This window comes from Metopolophium dirhodum, chromosome 1 (genome assembly GCF_019925205.1).
Source record: "Metopolophium dirhodum isolate CAU chromosome 1, ASM1992520v1, whole genome shotgun sequence".
NCBI classification, from domain to species: domain Eukaryota; kingdom Metazoa; phylum Arthropoda; class Insecta; order Hemiptera; family Aphididae; genus Metopolophium; species Metopolophium dirhodum.
In genome coordinates this window covers 2,652,391-2,673,571 of record NC_083560.1, presented here as the reverse complement: position 1 = coordinate 2,673,571, position 21,181 = coordinate 2,652,391, and the positions used below count along the sequence as shown (strand labels likewise).

At 28.3% G+C, this 21,181-nt stretch overlaps 2 protein-coding genes and 1 pseudogene across 2 annotated transcripts; all 3 read right to left on the bottom strand.

Annotated features, from left to right (window-relative positions):
• Positions 1-5,615: 5,615 nt before the first annotated feature.
• Positions 5,616-10,864, bottom strand: LOC132937308 (PHD finger protein 7-like; annotated as a pseudogene).
• A 2,157-nt stretch (positions 10,865-13,021) lies between these two features.
• LOC132937304 (uncharacterized) lies at positions 13,022-13,504 on the bottom strand. The gene has a single exon (XM_061004134.1). The coding sequence runs from the start codon at positions 13,502-13,504 to the stop codon at positions 13,022-13,024; it is 483 nt and encodes a 160-aa protein (XP_060860117.1).
• Positions 13,505-16,147: 2,643 nt separating this feature from the next.
• On the bottom strand, positions 16,148-19,272 carry LOC132933725 (uncharacterized). The gene is made up of 3 exons (XM_061000008.1): positions 19,155-19,272; positions 16,565-16,719; positions 16,148-16,375 (listed from the first exon to the last, which is right to left on the bottom strand). The coding sequence occupies exons 2-3, from the start codon at positions 16,711-16,713 to the stop codon at positions 16,204-16,206; spliced, it is 321 nt and encodes a 106-aa protein (XP_060855991.1). The 5' UTR covers positions 16,714-16,719; positions 19,155-19,272; the 3' UTR covers positions 16,148-16,203.
• Between the last annotated feature and the right edge of the window lie 1,909 nt (positions 19,273-21,181).

The following is a 21,181-nucleotide window of genomic DNA, read 5'->3' as shown; positions in this document are numbered from 1 at the left end:
TAGTATCATCGTATATTATAAAAAAAAATTAAATGTATTTTAAATAATTTAATGATATGATATATTATTCCAATAATCACAAATAAACGATTAGTCTATAATAGGTTCTAATACTACGCAATATTAAGTATTTATTTTTTCCGCATAGGAACTAACATTCAACGTCCCACGGCCTACGGACCCGCGAAGCACACGTTGAATAATACACACTTACCTATATGGCTATTACCAAAGTATTTGATAATATAGCGCATTGTTTTCATGTACATGCTCATATAAATTTGTCGCATATAACTGAAACTGATAACATTTCATTCGGAACATGATTTAAGATAGTACTAGCACACATCAGTGTCTGTGCCTTAGATAATAATATTATGCTTATGATATAATATAATATAATATACCTATGATCTATGATCTATGAACTACTGACTATATAGGCGAAACACAGGGTGATATTATAATTAATTTTAAACTAATATCAAAAATAATTTTGATATGAAAAATAGTAAAACTTGTTATATAATTAACATCAATTTAAATCCACATTTTAATAAAAATTATTTTGGACACTAGTTAACCTTCCAGTAACTAATTTGTAATATTACATTGTTATGTTGCCATGGAACTTAAAAGTATATATTACTGGAATATTTGTAACAGTTCTTTGCACGGTGGGTAACAACCTTCACTATTTTACTCGAAGATGTATCGGTAATCGTAATCATTTTATTATATCGTGAACACGGCTGTCCTTTTTCTAGGAAATCGTGTAACAATACCATCCAGCTATATATTAATATTATTACACAGCTTTATATTTATGTGGGTATATGTCTGAAAATTCTCAAAAAGAATATTTCAAATAATTTAGGTGTTTACGTTTCAAAATTATTTACTCCAAAAATTTAATTCACATAATATATTGGTTGATATTTATTTCCAAAAAATGTATATTGATAAAAAATTAAATATTTTATTTTTAGTAGGTATTGAAAATTAAAAAACAACCATTTTATATTGTACTTGTGAGTTGTGACGCAAGTATCCATATATAAGGTATATATATAAGAAAATTATACTGGTTTAGTTGACGCACGCCAAGAAAGTATTCTCCCCGACTCAGAGTTTGATGATGCCCTCCACTTATATCACTTATTATTATATTTATAATTGGTTTAAAAGACACGTTAAGCATTTATTATAATTTTTACAAATTACAAAATAAATTTTGTTGAATTTGCAGAAAACAATTGACATGATTTAATAATAATAATTATTGATACAAATAATAATTTAACTCTTATAAATATAACATGTGATATTTTGTTACAAATTTCATTGGGTGTGCTGGTTCGTTTTTAGAGAGGGTTAAATTTCTTCCTGGCCAGCCTCTTAGCACAGTAGCTTCTTCTGTGTCACGGCTCCCTCCCGCAGACAAATATTCGCAACGCCCCTTGGACCCGCGACGAACACGTTGAATAATACACCTTTTACCGAAAACAAAAATATTATGACAATACAGCGCATTTTGATCGCCTCAGCCGGTGTTCGTACGCGCCATTTACACTATTTTACGTGATTGCGAGTGTGTGCGTAGACACATCTCCCAAGCATTAACCTTTGCGACGTTGACCACCGCCTCTCTCATGACAAAATAGATAATATGTAATCTATCAACTCATTGGTTCTCCCATCACAAAAATTACTTCATCCGTTCTCTGATATAATATGTTATTATTATTATTACTATTATTATATCTGTTGGCGAGTGCGGCGTATATTCTTGTCGAAGTACGGGAGGGGTGCGCGTTCTCGACCAATATTAGTCATCATAATATATTATTATACCTATCTATTTTGTCATGGCCTCTGTCGTATGTCGTACCTCTAGCTGTTGCGCTGTATTTAAAACGGTAACGGCTATAGGTAATAACATTGATTATACATTGTATAATATAATACCTATAATATGGTCGGCGGTCACGTAAATCACGTATCTATAAACCTTGACTATTACCTACGATGAGTTATAGTTATAGTTATCTCTATAGTTCACAGTACTATAGAGATTAATATAATATTACATAACATGATATAACACGGTATTATAAAATTTATAATTTTGGTCGTCATTGTTGAAAGTGACGCTAAACGGACTAATGACTTCAGTAATAGTATAAATAAATGTTAACACGACACTATGATTATGTTTAAGTATAATATATAATAACGTACAACTGGTCTATTTAACTGTGACAGTTCAAACACAACGTATACGCACTGTACGACAGCGCCTGTGCAAGTGAGTATTACATACTTCAAAAGCTCTATATATATGCACAACCGAGGTCGTGTTACATCCGTATTTAGTAGATACTAAATTGTACACACGTGTCAAGGTTGACTACTAATATTAATTGTATATTTCAACAGTCATAAATCTAATAATTTTTTATTAAACTATAAATTTCTAAAAAAAAAAAAGGTTTTTGTTAAATCTATGAAATATGCATAAAAATTTTCTTAAACCTAAAATATGCAAATTCGTACATAAAATAACGAAACATGCAAAATTATGCAACAATAATGTTTGATTTTGAAACATATGCATATTCTGAAAGAATTTGTTCGAATCAGAATTTCAATAATTTGCACTTTCTAGAAATATATGCAAATGCCTAAAGTTCCGAGCCTTGGTAATAGGCAATAGCTAATAGCGACGTTACAGCAATGTGTAGCCATTCTCGCGTTTCGTGTCATTATGTATAAAAAAAATTACTTATTCCAAAATGTTGATTATATATATAATGAATCTAATATAATATTATGAATAAATTGTACTTATATAATAAATATTTTAAATTTAAAAAAACGAATTAAAAACAGTGCCAAAAAAATTGAACAAATATTTTTTAACTTCTGAAATTACGAGGCAGTGCTTCACTTGAACCACCCCCCCCCCCCAAATTACTACAATGGTGAATTATAATAGCCCTCATTGTTGTACTTGACGGTGTGTCGTTAATCATTGTATTAGATTGTACCGCCGCTGACCTATAGGTCTACCTATTTTTGTTTCTACCTGTAACCTAACCTGACTTATATATTATATACGTCATTGGAGCAACTGTGCGATGTGCATATTTAAAATATTATTAATATATAAAATTTCTATCGTTTAATTAAGTACATAGATGAGCGTTTACTCTATAGATGAGGGGGAGGGGGGATAATGTTCCATGAAATAAATCAAAACTATAAAAATTGTATTTAGGTATTTTTATATTTATACATACCAACTAAACAAATAAATATTAATACAATTTTTCATAGGTACATTTGTATACATATGCAGGAGACGGGCGACAGTGCCAGCGTCGCGCGTCGTCGCAATGTTTATTATTATTAATTACTTTATCTAGACATCTGATTTCCAGAATTAATTCCAGTATTCTAAGAACGGACTAGTTTGGTGGCCGCTTGCCCGCGCGCTCGCGCACACTTATTGATGTGCTGGTGCGGGGTGAGGTGGGTCATTTCAGTTAATATCAAATCATTTACTTGCTAATCACTGTGAATCAGTTACAATGAATCTAATATATTATGTCTATTGTACTTATACGATAAATATTTTAAATTAAATTCAAAACAGTACCTAAAAAAATTGAACAAATATTTTTAACTTCTGAAATTACAAGGCAGTATTTCACTGGAACCACCCCCAAATTACGACAGTGGTGAATTATATTATTATAACAGCCCTCACTATTGAACTTGACGGCGTGTCGTTAATCGTTGCATTATATTGTAACAGCCGCTGACCTAGGTCTACCTACTTTTGTTTATACCTGTAGCCTGACCTGACCTATATATTATTTACGTCATTGGTGCAACGGTGCATTGTGCATATTTAAAATATTATTAATGAGTCATATTTCTATCGTTTAATTAAGTACATAGATGAGCATACATACATACCCTATAGATTTTGTATAAAAACATTATTATGCATATGCGATACAATATCTACTTTTATATTTTAAAACAGAAATACCTATACATTATTTGAAAATTGAATACTTATTAAGAGAGTAAGTTTAGAGATGTGATAATTTTGATATCATAGTCAGAAAACAACTTATGCTTTTGGGTACACACATTTTTATTAGTTATGTTGTTGATGCACAAACTACTATATATTAACTATAACACTAAAATCAAATGATGCTTAAGTTGCTACGATGCTTAATCTTACAAAAAAAAATGTGAAAATCAACAATTTATTGTGATGCGCAATCGACAACTGGCGATTTAATATATTATAATAAATAGCTTTTTTGAATATATTGGCAAATAGATAGATAAGAATTTTAAATATTAATAATAGATTTTACAAGTTTTACTTATAGATACAAAATTTAAAATATTATAAAATAAAAATATTTCGAATGATCGATACAATTAATTATCAAACAATAATGATTGTAGTTACCTATATTCTTTTAAGAGAACTATAAACATAGGTATGTTGTTTCAAATCGTGATATAAAACAAAATAATATTATTGTTTATGTTTGAGAACTATTCAGTATATACCTATTATTTTTTTTAATTAAAAGTATTCCTAAACCTTGTATATTATATTTGTAATTAAATATTAACAATGTGGTAATTACACTAATTAGGTTTTAAAAAAACATTTGATCAATCAATTTCATGTGATTGTGAGTAATGTTGTAGTCAGGGATAATTTTTTCCTAGAATTCGGGGATTTTTATTTCACAATTCGCTGTCTGTATATATTAGTTCAGTACATTTATGTAAAATATACTGACTGTTGATGTTGAACACTTGTACAAGTGTGTTATTTTTCAATTTCTATCATATTTTTATCTTAATTATTTCACTCTTAACACTTGTGAGATCTGAATGTTTGGTTCATAAGACATGTGACATATATCTTATGTATTTTGTTAAGCAATTTTGAATTGAGTAGGTATACTTAACACAAACGATAGATATGGAATTTAATTTTCATGAAATATTCGTTACATATCCCTTAGTCCAATTTAAGACAATATCGCAACAAACCATATCTTAATCAAGAATAACCTTATTATTATATTCAACCTTATCAACCATAATAATATGTACTATTGATATTTAATATTTTTATAAGCTAATAACCTAAGTTATTGAAACTGTATCAAGAATAATATAATAATAAAAAAAACTATAAATTGGTAATCGCATAAAATTATTTAAAATGTATTGAAAATAATGTTATTGTTTAAATGAAACGTAATAAAACACATACAATTAATGTACAAATTAAAAATGTTATGATATAAATAAATACTTGGTCATAAAATATAGGTACTTACAATAAAAAAAAGAAAAATTAAAAAACAATACACTCAAATATTACTCATAAGTAACAAAATAACATAGGTACTACTTTAGGTACATCATTGTTACATTATATTTTAGTAGTTATTACATTTACTAGAATACTTAACCTATATAATTCTAAATTTAATAGTAAAAACTTGATAACAAAATATACAAGAAAATAATGAAAACATATGTACACATCCGAATTTGAAGCGTTATTCCCGTCTTTGAACGTATACAGGAATGTACGGCTATAAAAATAATTCAACATTTATAACTACAATAATTATATATATTACTAATTCATTTAAATAAATTATTGTTTTGTAATGCGTATTACCTGTTTGGGAATACAATTTCCTTTTGAATCTGAAATAGGATAATTTAATAATTATTGTATCTTAGCTTCAACACAATTTATTTAATTAATTAGTCTTTGAACCATTATCTTACCAAAATCACCCAGAACTGCTGAAATACCTACAGAATTCCCATCAATAGGAAATTTTAATCGTCTTGCTGGAATTTCTGAAATTCATTATTCAATGTTTTAAACAATTATTCAAATCAAACTAGGTAAAATAATAAAGTAATTAGTGAAACAATGTTTACAATAATAATTAATATTTATGAATTTTGATATCTTTAAAAAAATTGTCTGAAACCCCACGGTAAGGAAAAGACCTACAAATTGTATTGTTACCAACTGTAACTCTGCACACATAAAAAACAAAATATAATAAATGCATGATACAAATATGATATATAATGCGTATGATTATTTAAACAAAAAATAACAATTTTAGTTATTTTATTGTAATTTAAAAATATTATTGTGGACACATGAAACTTTTAAGTACCGATATAAAAAGAATTATATTTCATACACGCATTGATATTTTTAAATTTAATACAACCTACAATGTATACTCCACCGTGTGTTTAGTATTATTTTGTTTTTAATTTTGTTACACCAATAAAACTACACACCCAGCCATCCACCAAATGTTATATGTGTTGCTGAAGCAACACATAGACCATAAGATGGTTGCCATTAATATATTTGTTGCCTACAGACTCAAAAACATATGAACGTGTAATCAATTGGTTATTAATTTTATTAAGGGTTTGAGAGTTTCATAAAGCAAAGCATTTAAAAAATGAATAGTATAATAATGAGAAATCATACTTTTAATCACCGTCTGGCATTCTGCACAGTTCCATTTCTCATCAAATCTAATTGAACTGCAGTATACATGCGTTTGTCTGTACCCACATGTTCTGCAGAGAACTAACTTCCATCCACTGTTTGGAAAATAAAAAAATATAAATGCCAATTGTATATATAATGTAATAACAATAACATAAAAAACATACCTATATACCTAATTATGTCATTTTGGATATATATTAAGATTTAATTAAGTAGGTATTTTTCAATTTGCGGGGAAGGTAATATTATATAAGTATTACATGTCAACATAGATTAATTTTTGACTTTGATTTATTATTAATTTGATACCAATGGAATGAAACACAATGTGAAATTAAAATTTGGATGATAATTTATTATTGATTGATGGTTAGAAATATAGAATATAAACAGAGTTAGGGATATTATTCTACACACATAAATTATTGGATAGATAAAACAAGTTTAAAATTTATAGTGAAAATGATTTGAATTAAATTTACTTTAATATGTCAAATTCACAGATATTTCAAACAATTTAGGTAGGTTCTTATGATTTAATGAGTATTTTATTAATTTACTGTACCTATTATTTAACTTTGGTGCGTAAAATTAATATTATGTTTATAATTAAAACAAAATACTTACAATTCGTTTTGGAAGTTGCGTTTGCCTTCATGAGGACAGAGACAATGTATAGCATCACATTGCATAGCCCTTTGAGTGAACTCTTCAAAACGGTTCTGTAGAGTATTCAGTAAAATATTCTGTGAATACCTTCTTTTTTCCCAAGTGGCATACCTGTGATTTAAATGTTTAAGTTAACTGTATATAAAATAAAATGTATTTAAAGCGTATTCATATCGTTCATAATTTAAAACTCCATGTCTTAGAATTTATTAAAATAATTTATTTACAGTAAGTACAAGTAGGTATTATAGAATGATAATTTAAAACTAATAGTTAGGTTTTTACTAAATTTTTAATTAATTTCTATGGTTTTAAATTTACTTTTTAAAAATTTAGATAACTAGACTTCATTATTATAAAAATTTAAATTTCTTGAAAACATTTGAAATTTCATATACTGAAGCAGAATATATTTTGTATCACTCCAATGTATAAAATTACAATTTTGTACAAATGATATTTGTTCCTTAGCAATGAACTAATATTAAAATAATATATTCTACTTCTATGAAAATTATATTTTAAATAGTTTATAATTTTTTGCTAAAAAAGTGACTCTTGAATACTTTTATCATTTTTCTATACTAGTATTACTCATATAGTTTTGTACAAACATATTGCATATTAATAATATTAGGATAAATAAAACTTTAAATAAAAGTTTTACCGTGATGGTATATATATTCCAAGAATGAGTATTCTGCTCTTAAATTGATCTACATTTTCACATCTTGGGCATTCAATAAAGTAGCCTTTCCGCAATGCCAGATCTTGAATACAGTCTCGGTGGAACCAGCCATTAATTCTGCAACACGGCACCCATATCGAAGTCGGTGAAGCTGATGGTACAATATTATCATTACAAATGCCACATTCTACAGTAGGATAAGCGAATGGGGGTAACTCTGTTACATCTATAACTGGCTGAACGCGGTGCTGTTGGCAAAACGACCTAAAGATATTTGTTTCAATAAAAATCATATACAAAATAGGTTAACAAATATAAAATTAACTACGTACTTGAATGGCGGAAAATAATGATGCATAGACCCATTTATCAACCCACAAGGAAGATGGAACAGTTTTCGACAGCTTACTTCACCGCACATTAATGTTGCTCCCTTTTTATTGCAATAAACGCAAGTCTAAAATTATGATGTAACTGTTTAGTACACGGTACACGGTGCATAATAATATAGAAAGAACATACCACTCTGGATCCTCGAATTATTTCAGCTCTAATATCATTTAATAAATAACCCCAAATCCCCTCCTTGTCTCCACCATTTTTCACGGCCCTTGATGATAACATCTGAAAAAAAGTAAATTATAGTCATATTCTACTATTAACACACTTATATGGCATTTAATATCTGAGGAAATAGGTATAATTACAATGCAGAAATAATGTACTATCACATCATTGAGCATGTACAGTGGACTTTTTAACTGTTGACTTATTTCTTTATGGCCACATAACATACACTTTTTCTTCTGACTCTTATTAAGCTCTACCTTCTGACTATAAGGTTGAAGGGCAGTTGACGTATGTGTCTCTCGATGAACTGTACAATTATAATATATCATTAATTTGCAGTTTTAACAATGAACAATAGTTGTAATATTCAGTTTTGTAACAAATGGTTTTATAAAATTATTTGAGTTGAAGGTCTTTAAAAATAAGTATTTCAAACACTACTAAAATGCATTTCTGGTAAATATTAATTGCTCACTACTATTCCGTATCGTAGTGAAATTGGTTAGGATGCTAGGGCATTTCATCAATGGCTTTTTGTTATATTTCAGACAAGTTTACAACAGTTTAGGTACAGTAATTGGTATAACAGATTAAAATATATCATAATACATAATAATATAATATTTTATAACTTTTAAGCTTTAAATTATATTTGTCATAGTGGCCGCAGTATAAAAGAAATATTATATTGGTCGACGGTTGCCGCTTTAGTAAACCACGGCCCGGCAGTGTCAATCGTAGATTCTTGTAATAAGGATTAATAATATATTTGTATCGCCGGTCGGACGGAGGGGACCCGCGAGGAGAATGAACCACGTTTTATAAAGGCACCATCGGCCATAGGTTATATTATTATAACAATACGCCGGGCGGCGGCGGTGGCGGCGCCGTCGTCAGTCACTGTGCGCCGTTTCTATTAGGTTTGGTTACGGTCGTGGCGCGAGTGAAGTAAACAAAAAAACATAGCAGCGGCAAGACAGTGTACATTTATTATCTCGAAGCAGGAACAGCCCGTTTAAACGGTGTAACTTTTGATGTATTTTTTAACCAGACCTAACTATAGTTATCTAACTGAATCGATTAATACCTCTGATAAAATGGAAAAAATCAGAAAAATTGTGCAGATGATCCTTTTGCAAAAATCGTAGAAATCGTACTGTTGGAAATTAAGTTATCGAATAAAACGTGCTAACATTTTAATGGGAAATTATAATGAAATCTGGAATGACGGCGGCCGCATCTCGCGTTGTTAATATACGCGATTGCTCGCCAAGTAAATAAATTATTGATACAAAATAAACGTAGATATTTTAATTCAAATGACTTAACATTTAATTATGATATCACATCTTTAAAGTGCTTAAAGACCTGTTTTTTTTTTACTTAGCCGTTCGACGAAGTTTTTTGTTGTGATATTTAAAAATCTTACGAAGTTTATGTCTTGAGCAATTATAACATTAAAGTCTCCCCAGAATTTTTACTCACTAACCACTAATGATTCTATATTAGTAAACTAAATTAAAACATCAAAACAGAATCAGTATTAAACGTACACAATAATACTATAATATATTATAATTGAAACTCAACAGATGACGAGAACGTTTTAGGTACGATTTGCTGCGGCCGCATGCATGGGATACGGCTTATGACGTCAAGTGTACATTCGTGTTTTACCCATACCCACGAATATAAAAAAATACTAGACAGCCGACTTCGGTATTATTATTACTGTCGCCAATAAATTTACTGCCACCGTTATCTAAGAGGTGGATATTTATGTTGTATATTATACAGATTTCGGTCGGTTGAAAATCGTACGGTATTTTATATTATTATTGTAAATGAGATTAGTTATAATGATTTTTGTTGTATTGTATTTCATTATTTCTATAGCAGTCGTTTAAAAAAAAACAAAATAAAACAATGTAAAGTCTGTAGGTTATAGTATGTATGTATTATTTATCCGTGATATGTACAAAATAGTATCTTTCAACGTGTCGCATCAGTTTAGTTTGTAAACAGTAACCAATTAGATAACGACTGGCGGTTTTTTTGTAGGATCATTATTTAATACGTAGGTGTGGACTACAGCAGAAGCCGGAAATCTAGTATTTTCATATATATGTTCCCGTGCCTAACTTCAACAACAATATTATATTCATTACATTTTTAAATGTAGTATAAAAACCAAGCCTTATCATAAAATGTAAAATGTACAGAGTCCGAGATTCGAACACACGAAAATCGAAATAACATTCGAATATAAAAACACGGAGAATAAGGGAAACTGGATACTCACCACTTCTAGTAGTCGGCGCCATGTTTGCGATAAATATCTGTGCGGTGGTTCTCTGTTATCTCGCAAAATATGTCCTGTGAAAGCAACAGACACGTGCTCCGAGGATAGATGTTCAGCGGCAAATGAATGCGGTAAACAGTGGAGTAGTGACTAATAGTGGTGGATGCGGGCAGCGTTCACCAGGGGCCAGAGAGCGTGTCGGTATTTGGTCATCGGGAAAAGACATCTTCTTCACCAGTGTTGTCACATGTTGTCCGCAAAGTCGTATTGACCGTCCTGAACCCATAGATAATAACATAATTGATAGGCCATGATATCAGCTTATCACAGGTGCATGAACGTTACAAGGAGTCTTATAATAAAATAACGATAAAACCCCTTGCTAGAGTGAGAAGCACTATATAAAAGCAGTCTGTCTCTCATCCACATTTCGGCACGCAAACCCCTCGTACATTAATATAGGAATGGCCTATTCATCATTTTATTATCTATGCCTGAACCGGTCCAAATCGATACACGCACCATGTATATTTTTGACACCCACGACAGTTCTTAAGCGGCGGTATTCCAGGGTATTTTTTAATCATTTTTCTCTGACTGCACAAATGTATTTCCACAATTGGATTACAGTAGGGCAATTTTCTACGCAGACCAAACTCCACGGACTGTTATCCATTGAACTGTTCCGGCTATATAACTGTATACTACTGTACTATCTAAATTTTTTAATTTTACGAGACCGCATATTATTCTCAGAAATGATATGTAAAAACATCTAAATCCAGACTCTACCCATGATATACTGAATAAATAAATCGTTTTATATTAATGCACTATTTTTATTGTAAATAATCATTTTAAAATTCTTTTTGTAAATATAAGTAATATATTTTACTAAGTAATATTTACTTGTAATAGGTAATTTGTAATCATAATTGTTTATAAAAATAAAAACAATAAATTTACTATGTAAATTCTTTTTAATTTTAATGGAAACATTTTTTTTTTAATTTGAGGTTTTCGCAATATTACTTTTTTATATTATACCTACAATAAATAATATAATCCTGAAATTATTTTTTTAAACAGCAAAATCACATCAATTTTCACTGCACAAAATGTGTGTCTTTGTACACCTGCAGTATTGTAAGAATCCCGACTGTACAAATAAAATTTACGTTAAAGTGACTTCCCGGATAACAATTATTTGTACAACGATAACAATATTAATATTATTACATCAAACAAATATTATTATAAAAATAATCTTATAGACCAGTGGCGACAGTTGGCGTTGACAACAACACCAGGTCCGTCCTAATAGGCCGAGGCCTAATAGGACGAGTATTATTCAAATGATATATTTTTGTTATCAAGTCGTAAAATGGTTAGGTGAGGTACTGGTAAAGGTAATAGGTAAAAATACTTTACATACGTACAATATTTTTTTTAATAAGGCTACAGGACACTTAGGTATCAAGTTTACGTTCAATATATAAAAACTCTTGTTCTAATTTTAAAAATTTCGAGGGGGTGAGGGCTACTAAATAAATACTTATTTTAATTTATTTTAATTCTGAAATACTTCAACAATTATAAGTGAAAAATAATCAGAAAAATGATTTTTTGAACTTTTTAAATAAATTAGGTAAGTATTTTATTTTTAATTAGAAATACATCCAATACAGTATTTGAATTACCTAGGTAACTTAAAAAGCGTTCTAAATATAGTTAATGTTGCAATCCTTCAGTGGTTAGCGGTTGTGTTAAATACTTTACTAAATATTAATTTAGACATTTTTTTTAACAATGTGTATACAAAAAATAATCACAAATATAAAGATTGTTTGGAGGTGTGGTGTTGAACATTTTTTATTTATAATTATTCCTCCTTCCCCTTAAAATACAACCAAGTGCCGCCTACATTTATAAGTTATTAATATCTTTATTTAAGTACCTCTATTTATTATTATTATTATTGTTTATTAAACGCCGAAACGGCAATTTTACATATTATTACAAGTAGGTATGATATAAGTACAGTAAGGTAGAATACATAAATAATTAATTAGGTACATAAATAATTTAGATAAAAGTATAAATATTTCAGAGTATACATGTTATAATATAGATACATAGTATAATTATAAAGGTAGAAGTATAATTAGTGGCCTAAAGATTATTGGTTGTTCGCAGCTCTGAGCATGCGGTGTAGAGTGTGGTTGTGCCCATACGAGGTCTTGCGGGTTGGGACATAAAATTGTGATTGGTTTCTGGAAGAATGAGAAGGAACTCTGAATGGTATAGCTGCAAGGAGATCAGGAACGTCCAAAGAACCACTTAGAATTAAATTTAGAAAGTCTAAGTCTGCTTTTGCACGACGAGAGGTAAGAGTTGGGATGTTCAAAACTTGCCTTATGTTGGAATAATCATGATTTTCGTGATAAATGTTCATTTTGAAGGCAATAAAGTTAAGAAATTTATTTTGGACGCTTTCAAGTCGTAGCTGGTCTTTGACTAAATACGGTTGCCAGATCACAGATCCAAATTCAAGAAGAGAGCGGACAAGGGCATAGTATAAAGTACAAAGGCATCCAACCGACTTAAATAATTTAGTATTACGTATGATGAACCCGAGGACTTTAAGTGCTCTATTAACCATCGAATTTTCAAAAAACAATCAATATTTATAGTAATTTTGAATAATATGTAGTCATTTTTATATACGTTTGTAGCTAAGAAGCGTATAATTCTGTTAAGTTGATAGTATATAATGTTAATGTTAAAGAAAATAAATGGAGTTTTCTGGTAAAGGTAATATCATATTATAATCAAAAGTCAGATATGTTTTTTTTTTTGTATAACCTAAAGCATTTAAAAGTTTGAGTATGTTTTAAAAAAATAAAACATTAGGTATTATTTTTAATTATAGAATAATAGATACAGATGCATAGTTACATATTACTTATAATTTTTCTCCAAACCATCAGATAAAAAAATATTTTGGATTTGAAGTAAACACTATTTTGTTTTAATAACCAAAATATTTTGTCATTATTAACACCTATTTGACATTTCATGTTATAAGAGTCAGTAAATATTAATAACAATAACATACACTTGGTAGTAGAGTTCACAATATTATTCTGTTCACAAGTATCTATTTATTTTATTGGTAAAAATTTTACCAACATTAAATTATTTTACAATTACAAATTAATTGTACCTATATGATAGGTCGGTATAAAAAAAAATCTATCATTGCATTATACCTATCTATTATTTTAAACTGACTACTCAGAATAGAAACATAAATACAACATGGCAAAGTACCTAAAACAAACTATTTTATATTTTAGAGTTATATTTCATAAGTATTAGATTTGTCAACATCCGAGCTGTTTACGAACATTGTAAGTTTTCAAATTTTTTTTGCTTTTTTTCTATAATTATCAATAAAATTTTATTTGTTGAGTACAACAGCGTGAACATTTAATACAAGGCTCCTGATATATTTTTACAATAGCTGTTGAGAAATATTAAAAATACGTTGGCACAATTTTTTTTATAACCATTTAAAGTACGAATTTTGTCAAAATTTATCAAATTTAAAATTTAATAATTATTTTGTAGTTAAAAAATGTATAAAATGTTTAATTTTTATATTTTAGTATAGAAAATTTAAAAGAAAGTTCCACTTAAATTGGTCATATATAAATTATTTTATACACAATAATATCACCAAATATGCTTAGTAATATCATAGGGTGACTGATCGTCATCGCTCAGAATCGTTTTTCTTATACAATGCTATTATATCATCGAATTCAAATTTAACGCCATCCATTACAGTGAAAAACTTGTAACCTACTGTACAGCAGAGTAACACCCACTTGTCCGCCCTTTTTTATTATAATTTCCTAAAATGTTAAAAATTTAATTTTAAATTTATTTTTCTAAATGCGCCCGTTGCCGATACCATTTTGTCCTCAAAAATGGACTAACAATACTGCCTTTTAGAATCAACCAAATTTCATAATTTTTTTTTTTTATTGCTAGACGGAAATATTCTACTGCCCGCATCGATCTCTGTTTTTCATTATTTTACTCTCAAACTTTATAAATTATAATATTATGTCTAAAAAACCCTTAAATAGGTATCGGGTAGTAAATTAGTGGTGAAATCTAATGATTGAGGTGGGAACAAGAATATAAAATTTAATATTCAAATTTTATAGAATTGTGGAAAATTTAAAAAACTCGCACCCTTAACATAAGTAATTTTTAAGGTTGTATGGTTGGTATGTTAGTTAAATATTTATTATTTAAACGGAATTTAATGACTTTAAATATAAACTAAAATTATAATATAACCTATTCGCATGTTAAATAAAACATTTAAACATCAATATTATACATAGTTGTGACGTGTTGTCTTGTGTTAGAACTAGATACGATGTAGTTGGTATAATATCTAAGAAGTATCGGTGTACTCATGAAAAGTAGTTATTAAAGTAATGATTTTGGAAATAACTCAAACAATGAATTACAAAAGATAGAAAAATAGGAAAACGCTAGGTATACTACACTCAACATTTAGGCTAAAGTAAAAATAAAATTTTTTGAATAATAGATATTATAAACTTCTCATTTTATTAACGAGTTCAATCTATTAAACAATTTGGAACACAGAAAGTAACCATAATCCATAGCTTAGGAATTTAGAATTTTAAGTGGGTATGTAGTACGTTTTTAGTCGATTTTTATTTGTTTTGTTGTGCACTAATCACACTTACATTTCGTTACCCGTATTCAGTGTGTCTGAATTAATTGAATTAATGTCTATTAAACTATCTCTTCTCTTCTTCTTTCATCATCACATACAGGAAAGCTCAAGCAAATACTACACTGAAATAATATTCATTTTTCATTCACTATTACCCCTTGACAATATAATATGTCAAGTCGCTCACGTCCGTGTTATTGTCAACTGTATAAACTCATCGTAATTTCTTGACAATTTTATTTTTATACTTTGGCAGTTTCTATTCAAAAAGCTAGAAAACAATCGAGTAAAGATTAAATAACAATAATCATTTAATTTTGAATTTTCAGAGGACACAATTAAACGACTTGGAACATAAACAATTACCTTATTTTATAGTTAGGAATTTAAAACTTAAAGTACGTAGTGCAAAAACACAAGAGTACAAGTAGGTATGCAAAAAGTTGTATATACAATAAAAAAATATGTTAAATATAAGTAAACAATGTATCTTAGTTTACTATTATCAGGCAAAAAAAACATAAAACTAATTAAATAACAATAATACGAAATACTACAGCCAATAAAACATAAAATTATAAACGTAAACTCCTAACAAAATTATCGTCGTCTATAAGGTATGCAAATTTGAACGGATTGTAATCTCCGATTGCTTTATGTAAATTATTGTGTCTACTCCATTGCTCTTTGTTATCGAAGTATCTACCACATGTTGAACAGCGATATACATCTTCCTTTGGTTCAAATCTAGAAAAAAAAAATTATAGTTAAATTAACTAGGAATATTTTAATCATATTATAATTTAAATTTAAATTTTTTCTGAGTAGATGGAATTTAAATTGCTTGATGAATTGTTTGCAGTATTAAATAATTAAAATGAAATCATCGATATGGATAGTAAGATGGTTAGACTTATAAGATCAATTTATACTTACGCGGCCAATACTTGTTTGGTACATTTACGATGCAATTCTGCCGTCTCTCTCGACAACATGAAATGTTTGCAATTCTTGCACATGAAATAGTCTCCAATCGCGGGGTCGTTCATTTTTATAATGCATCTCCTCATGGTTACTCTGGGCATTTCGGACTAAAGAAAATTGATTTTTAGTTAATTATTATATAAACTTTATCATAAAGAGAATAATAATAATAAATCATTAAAAATATTTTCAAAATGCTATAGTTCATAGAAAATTAAATATAAACATTTAGTGAGATTTTCATGTATTTTCATGTATTTACAGTTATTTGTTTTTATATTACAACAAAATAATAAAATCGCTATATGAGAAATCTAGTGACTAACTAATGATGTAAAAATATGGGTAATCGGAAAAAAAGTCCCGAAAAAAATGAATGGAAATATATCAAAATTGAAGAGTAAATATTTTAAAATTGTATTGAAAAATACATTAAAGTTACATAAAAAATCATATAATATCATTAAAAATAGTGGGGAGTTTTCAAGTTCCTTAATGAAGATCATATTTTTGGCTTTTGCTATAATTTAGTAGTTTACTATTAAGTTTAAGTGAAATGATAAAATGGTATATATCAAATTGTATAGATAATAATATAAAATGTTTCATATTATAAATTATTCATCATAAATTGAAAGGTAATAAGCCGAGGTAATTTTTAAAAACATTTAGTTTGTTATAATGGGAATCCATTCTGGATAGTTCTTCGAATATAGTAGACTAATAAATATATACAAAATTACTATAGATACTTATAATTTGAACTTTGATTAAGAATATTACATAGAAACAAACGTTTTTTGGTATAACAATAGGTTAAATGTATACCTATAAACGGGCCTTTTTAATAGCCTCAAGTCATAACATAAGAAAGAATAATATTCAATAATCATAATATTACATTTTTATAGCATTATTATTATAATCTTATAGGTACTATATTACTTTAATTGTAATTATTATTGACTATTGTATTACATTTTATTATTTTAGACTTGTATAAAATTTTATTTTATTATATTTAATATGTGATTTAAGTAAGTTATTAACATTTTTTATGATATAATATGATTTTTTGTGTAACTTTAATTTTTTTTTAAATACAATTTTAACATAATTATACTTCAATTTTGATATTTTTCATTCATTTTTATCGGGATTTTTTTTTCCGTGATTCAAATACGCTATACGCTCATAAAAATGTGATTTGATTTTCTTATAGACATTTTTATTTTTGATCGAAGAACATAAACTTATGAGATATCTTGTATTACATTTTTAAAACGAAAAAAATGAGTGAAAATATATCAAAATTGAAGTGTAAATATGTTAAAATTGTATTTTTCAATACATTAAAGTTACATAAAAAATCATATTACATTATAAAAAATAGATGGGAGCTTCCATAAAATAGTGTATAAATATTATATATATATTTAATTTTCAAGTTTTAGTGTAATGATAATATGGTATATATCAGATTGTATATATAAAAGAATTGTCATAAATTAAAAGCAGAGATAATTTTTAAAAACATTTAGTTTGTTTTAATAGGAATTCATTCAGGATGGTTTTTCAAATATAGTAGACTAATAAATACATACAAAATTACTATAGATACCTATAATTTGTACATTGATTAAGAACATTACATAAAAACAAACGTTTTTTGGTATAATAATAGGTTATATGTATACCTATAAACAGGCCTTTTTAACAGTCGTAAGTCATAACATAAATAATAGGTGTACCTAATTATAATATTAAATTATTATAGCATTATTATAATAATTATATAGACACTATATTACTATACTAAATTGTATTAATTAAGACTATTGTATTACATTTTATTATTTTAGACTTGTATAAAATTTAATTTAATTATATTTTAATATGTGATTTAAGTATTTATTATATGATATTATATGATTTTTTATGTGACTTTAATTTTTTTTTTGGATACAATTTTAACATAATTATACTTCAATTTTGATATTTTTCATTCATTTTTATCGGGATTTTTTTCCGTGATTCAAATACGCTATACGCTCATAAAAATGTGATTTGATTTTCTTATAGACATTTTTATTTTTGATCGAAGAAGACTAACTTATGAGGTATAATCTGGTATCACATTTTAAAAACTTAGATTTAAAAAATAACTTTTTATGAATTTCTAACTCTTAATAACTTGCACGTTTTTGTGATTGTCATTGTAACAATATAAGTAACAAAACAAAACCAATATTTTGAAAATTTTTTCGTGTATAGAAAATGCTAAAATAAATAAGCAGTGCAAATTCTACGGTCAAAGAGTTACACCGAAAACCAAAATTTATTTTGCGTAGAAATTACTGTTTTTTCTTAATCATTGTTTTGTTTTTCATGTTTGTCCCGATTTAAGTAAAATAAAATTTGGCAATCAAGCATTTGAAATGTAGTCAATTAAATCATTCTGTATTATGTTTAGTGAGTTAGTAATTTTTACCAAAGTATTATTGCACGGTATAATGTCTAAAATAAAGCAAAATATACTTACGATAAATGTATTTTTCTTGAAATCAATAGCAAAACTCTGTACTGCGAGTAACGTCCGCTTCGTTGTGTCCCGATAAATATCAGTTATTCTGCCGATGGTTGGGAGCCGGTTTGAATAATGCTGTATGTCATTAAAACTGTAAATTGTACAATAAATATTAGACGCCTGTGATAGTTGGTACATAATATTATTAAATATCCATATAGAAATATTAGATACCGAAACGCGAAAAAAGGATATGAATGCGCTATAATAAAAATCTTGTCCCATTCCGCTTCCTGTCTAAATTACGTGTTTGGTAGCAAATTTTGTGTTTACAATGTTATGTTTTATAATAATAACTAAAACTAATGCGATTCCCTACAATTCACAGCCCTTACATAATATAACAATACGCGTAAAAGTAAATTTTATTTGGCCGTACTCACCAGTCACTCGTTGAAATCTCCAGCTCGTTGGTGCATGTGCGGACGTCTTACAGTTAGCTCAGTGAAAAACGCAATGAGCCGACTGCCCTAACACGTAGGACACTTGAGCTGCCAGTGACTAAGAATTTACCCCCCACCTCTTACTCATCCATCGATAGTCTGTTTTGATAAAATGCGCCCACTCGGCGGCACGGCTGACGCCGTCTCGATCGGCTTTGAAATTGTGCCCTTTAGAACGTTAATTTCACGCACAATACAATGTGTACATACAGGTACGAAATCGTTATACCCAACTAACTCCCAAGCAATAAAACCAGTTTGGTATGTTCCTTTTAAAGGAAAACGGTTTTTTTGTATTCCGCAGTAAGCCAGGGACACTTAATACCTATAATATATTGTAACGTAATATGGGTCAAAAAAGGTAAAACTAATATCGGTCTTTGTGAATATTTGCTCTGGAGTTTCTATAGGCCATGTGCCAGCAGCCTGTATCTAAGACGTGTACCTGGACATTTTGATATAACAATATTGTGATTTTAACGTCTGAAGAAGTTAGCTGTTTCTTAAAATATAATATTATAGTATTCTATAATCTATATTATAACAAGTGTGCCCAAATTTTCGATGTTTGCACTGCCGGCTATTTACTGACATTTTGCCGGGCAACTAATAAAATAAAAAGGTGGTGTTTACAACTTTGGATGGGATAGGTAACTCAATATAAATATAAATAAGAAAACGTATTAAATATTTTACGATAATATATTAAATAACACAACAAGTGTACCAAGGTTGGCCCGTGAAGACGTCTCTTACCGAGCGCAACTTAAAATAATAATAATTCAGCGGAGCCCGGCGTCTCACGGACCGGTTGCCAAATGTTATAATAAAAACGGCAGCATGTTTGAAATAGTCTATTTGGAAGTAAATTTAAAAAAAAACATATTATCGCATACATTTAGTGGGTGGATATAAAATTATATGAAATGTGGTATAAAAATCCCCATGAATAAACACTCGTATCCGGAAAAAACCCATATAATATTACTCACAACCATATGAAAGTGATAGAACAAATATTTTTAAACGATATTATTAGTGTAATATTTTACCACATTATTAATATTTAATTAAAAATAATTTATACTTATACTTACCTCTATTACCTACCTACCTCTCTATAGCATAGGAATACCGTGATGTACCGAATGGACGACAAATTAATTCGTGAAACACTATTTTGCCGACACCTGAATTTCCGACATCCGACACATGCACACATTATATATTTAATTCAAAATTAATTACATATTATACTTAAAAATATATTTTTTTTACCTTTTTAAATTTTATTTGTATAAATCACGAACATTGCAGTTCAAGTCAACTATCAACTAAAGCTCAACTAACCTTATGACTTAAGTCCCTAGCGCTAATTATAGGTTATATATTAAAAAACGTGTTCGCACCCAAGCTATTTATATTATAATATTATATTAAATCATTGGTTGTCGTTTCCGCATCACAATTTATTGTTGAACTTCACCTTTTTGTAACACAGTTGTTTATTGTTGGAATTTTTGGTTATACTTCCACTAT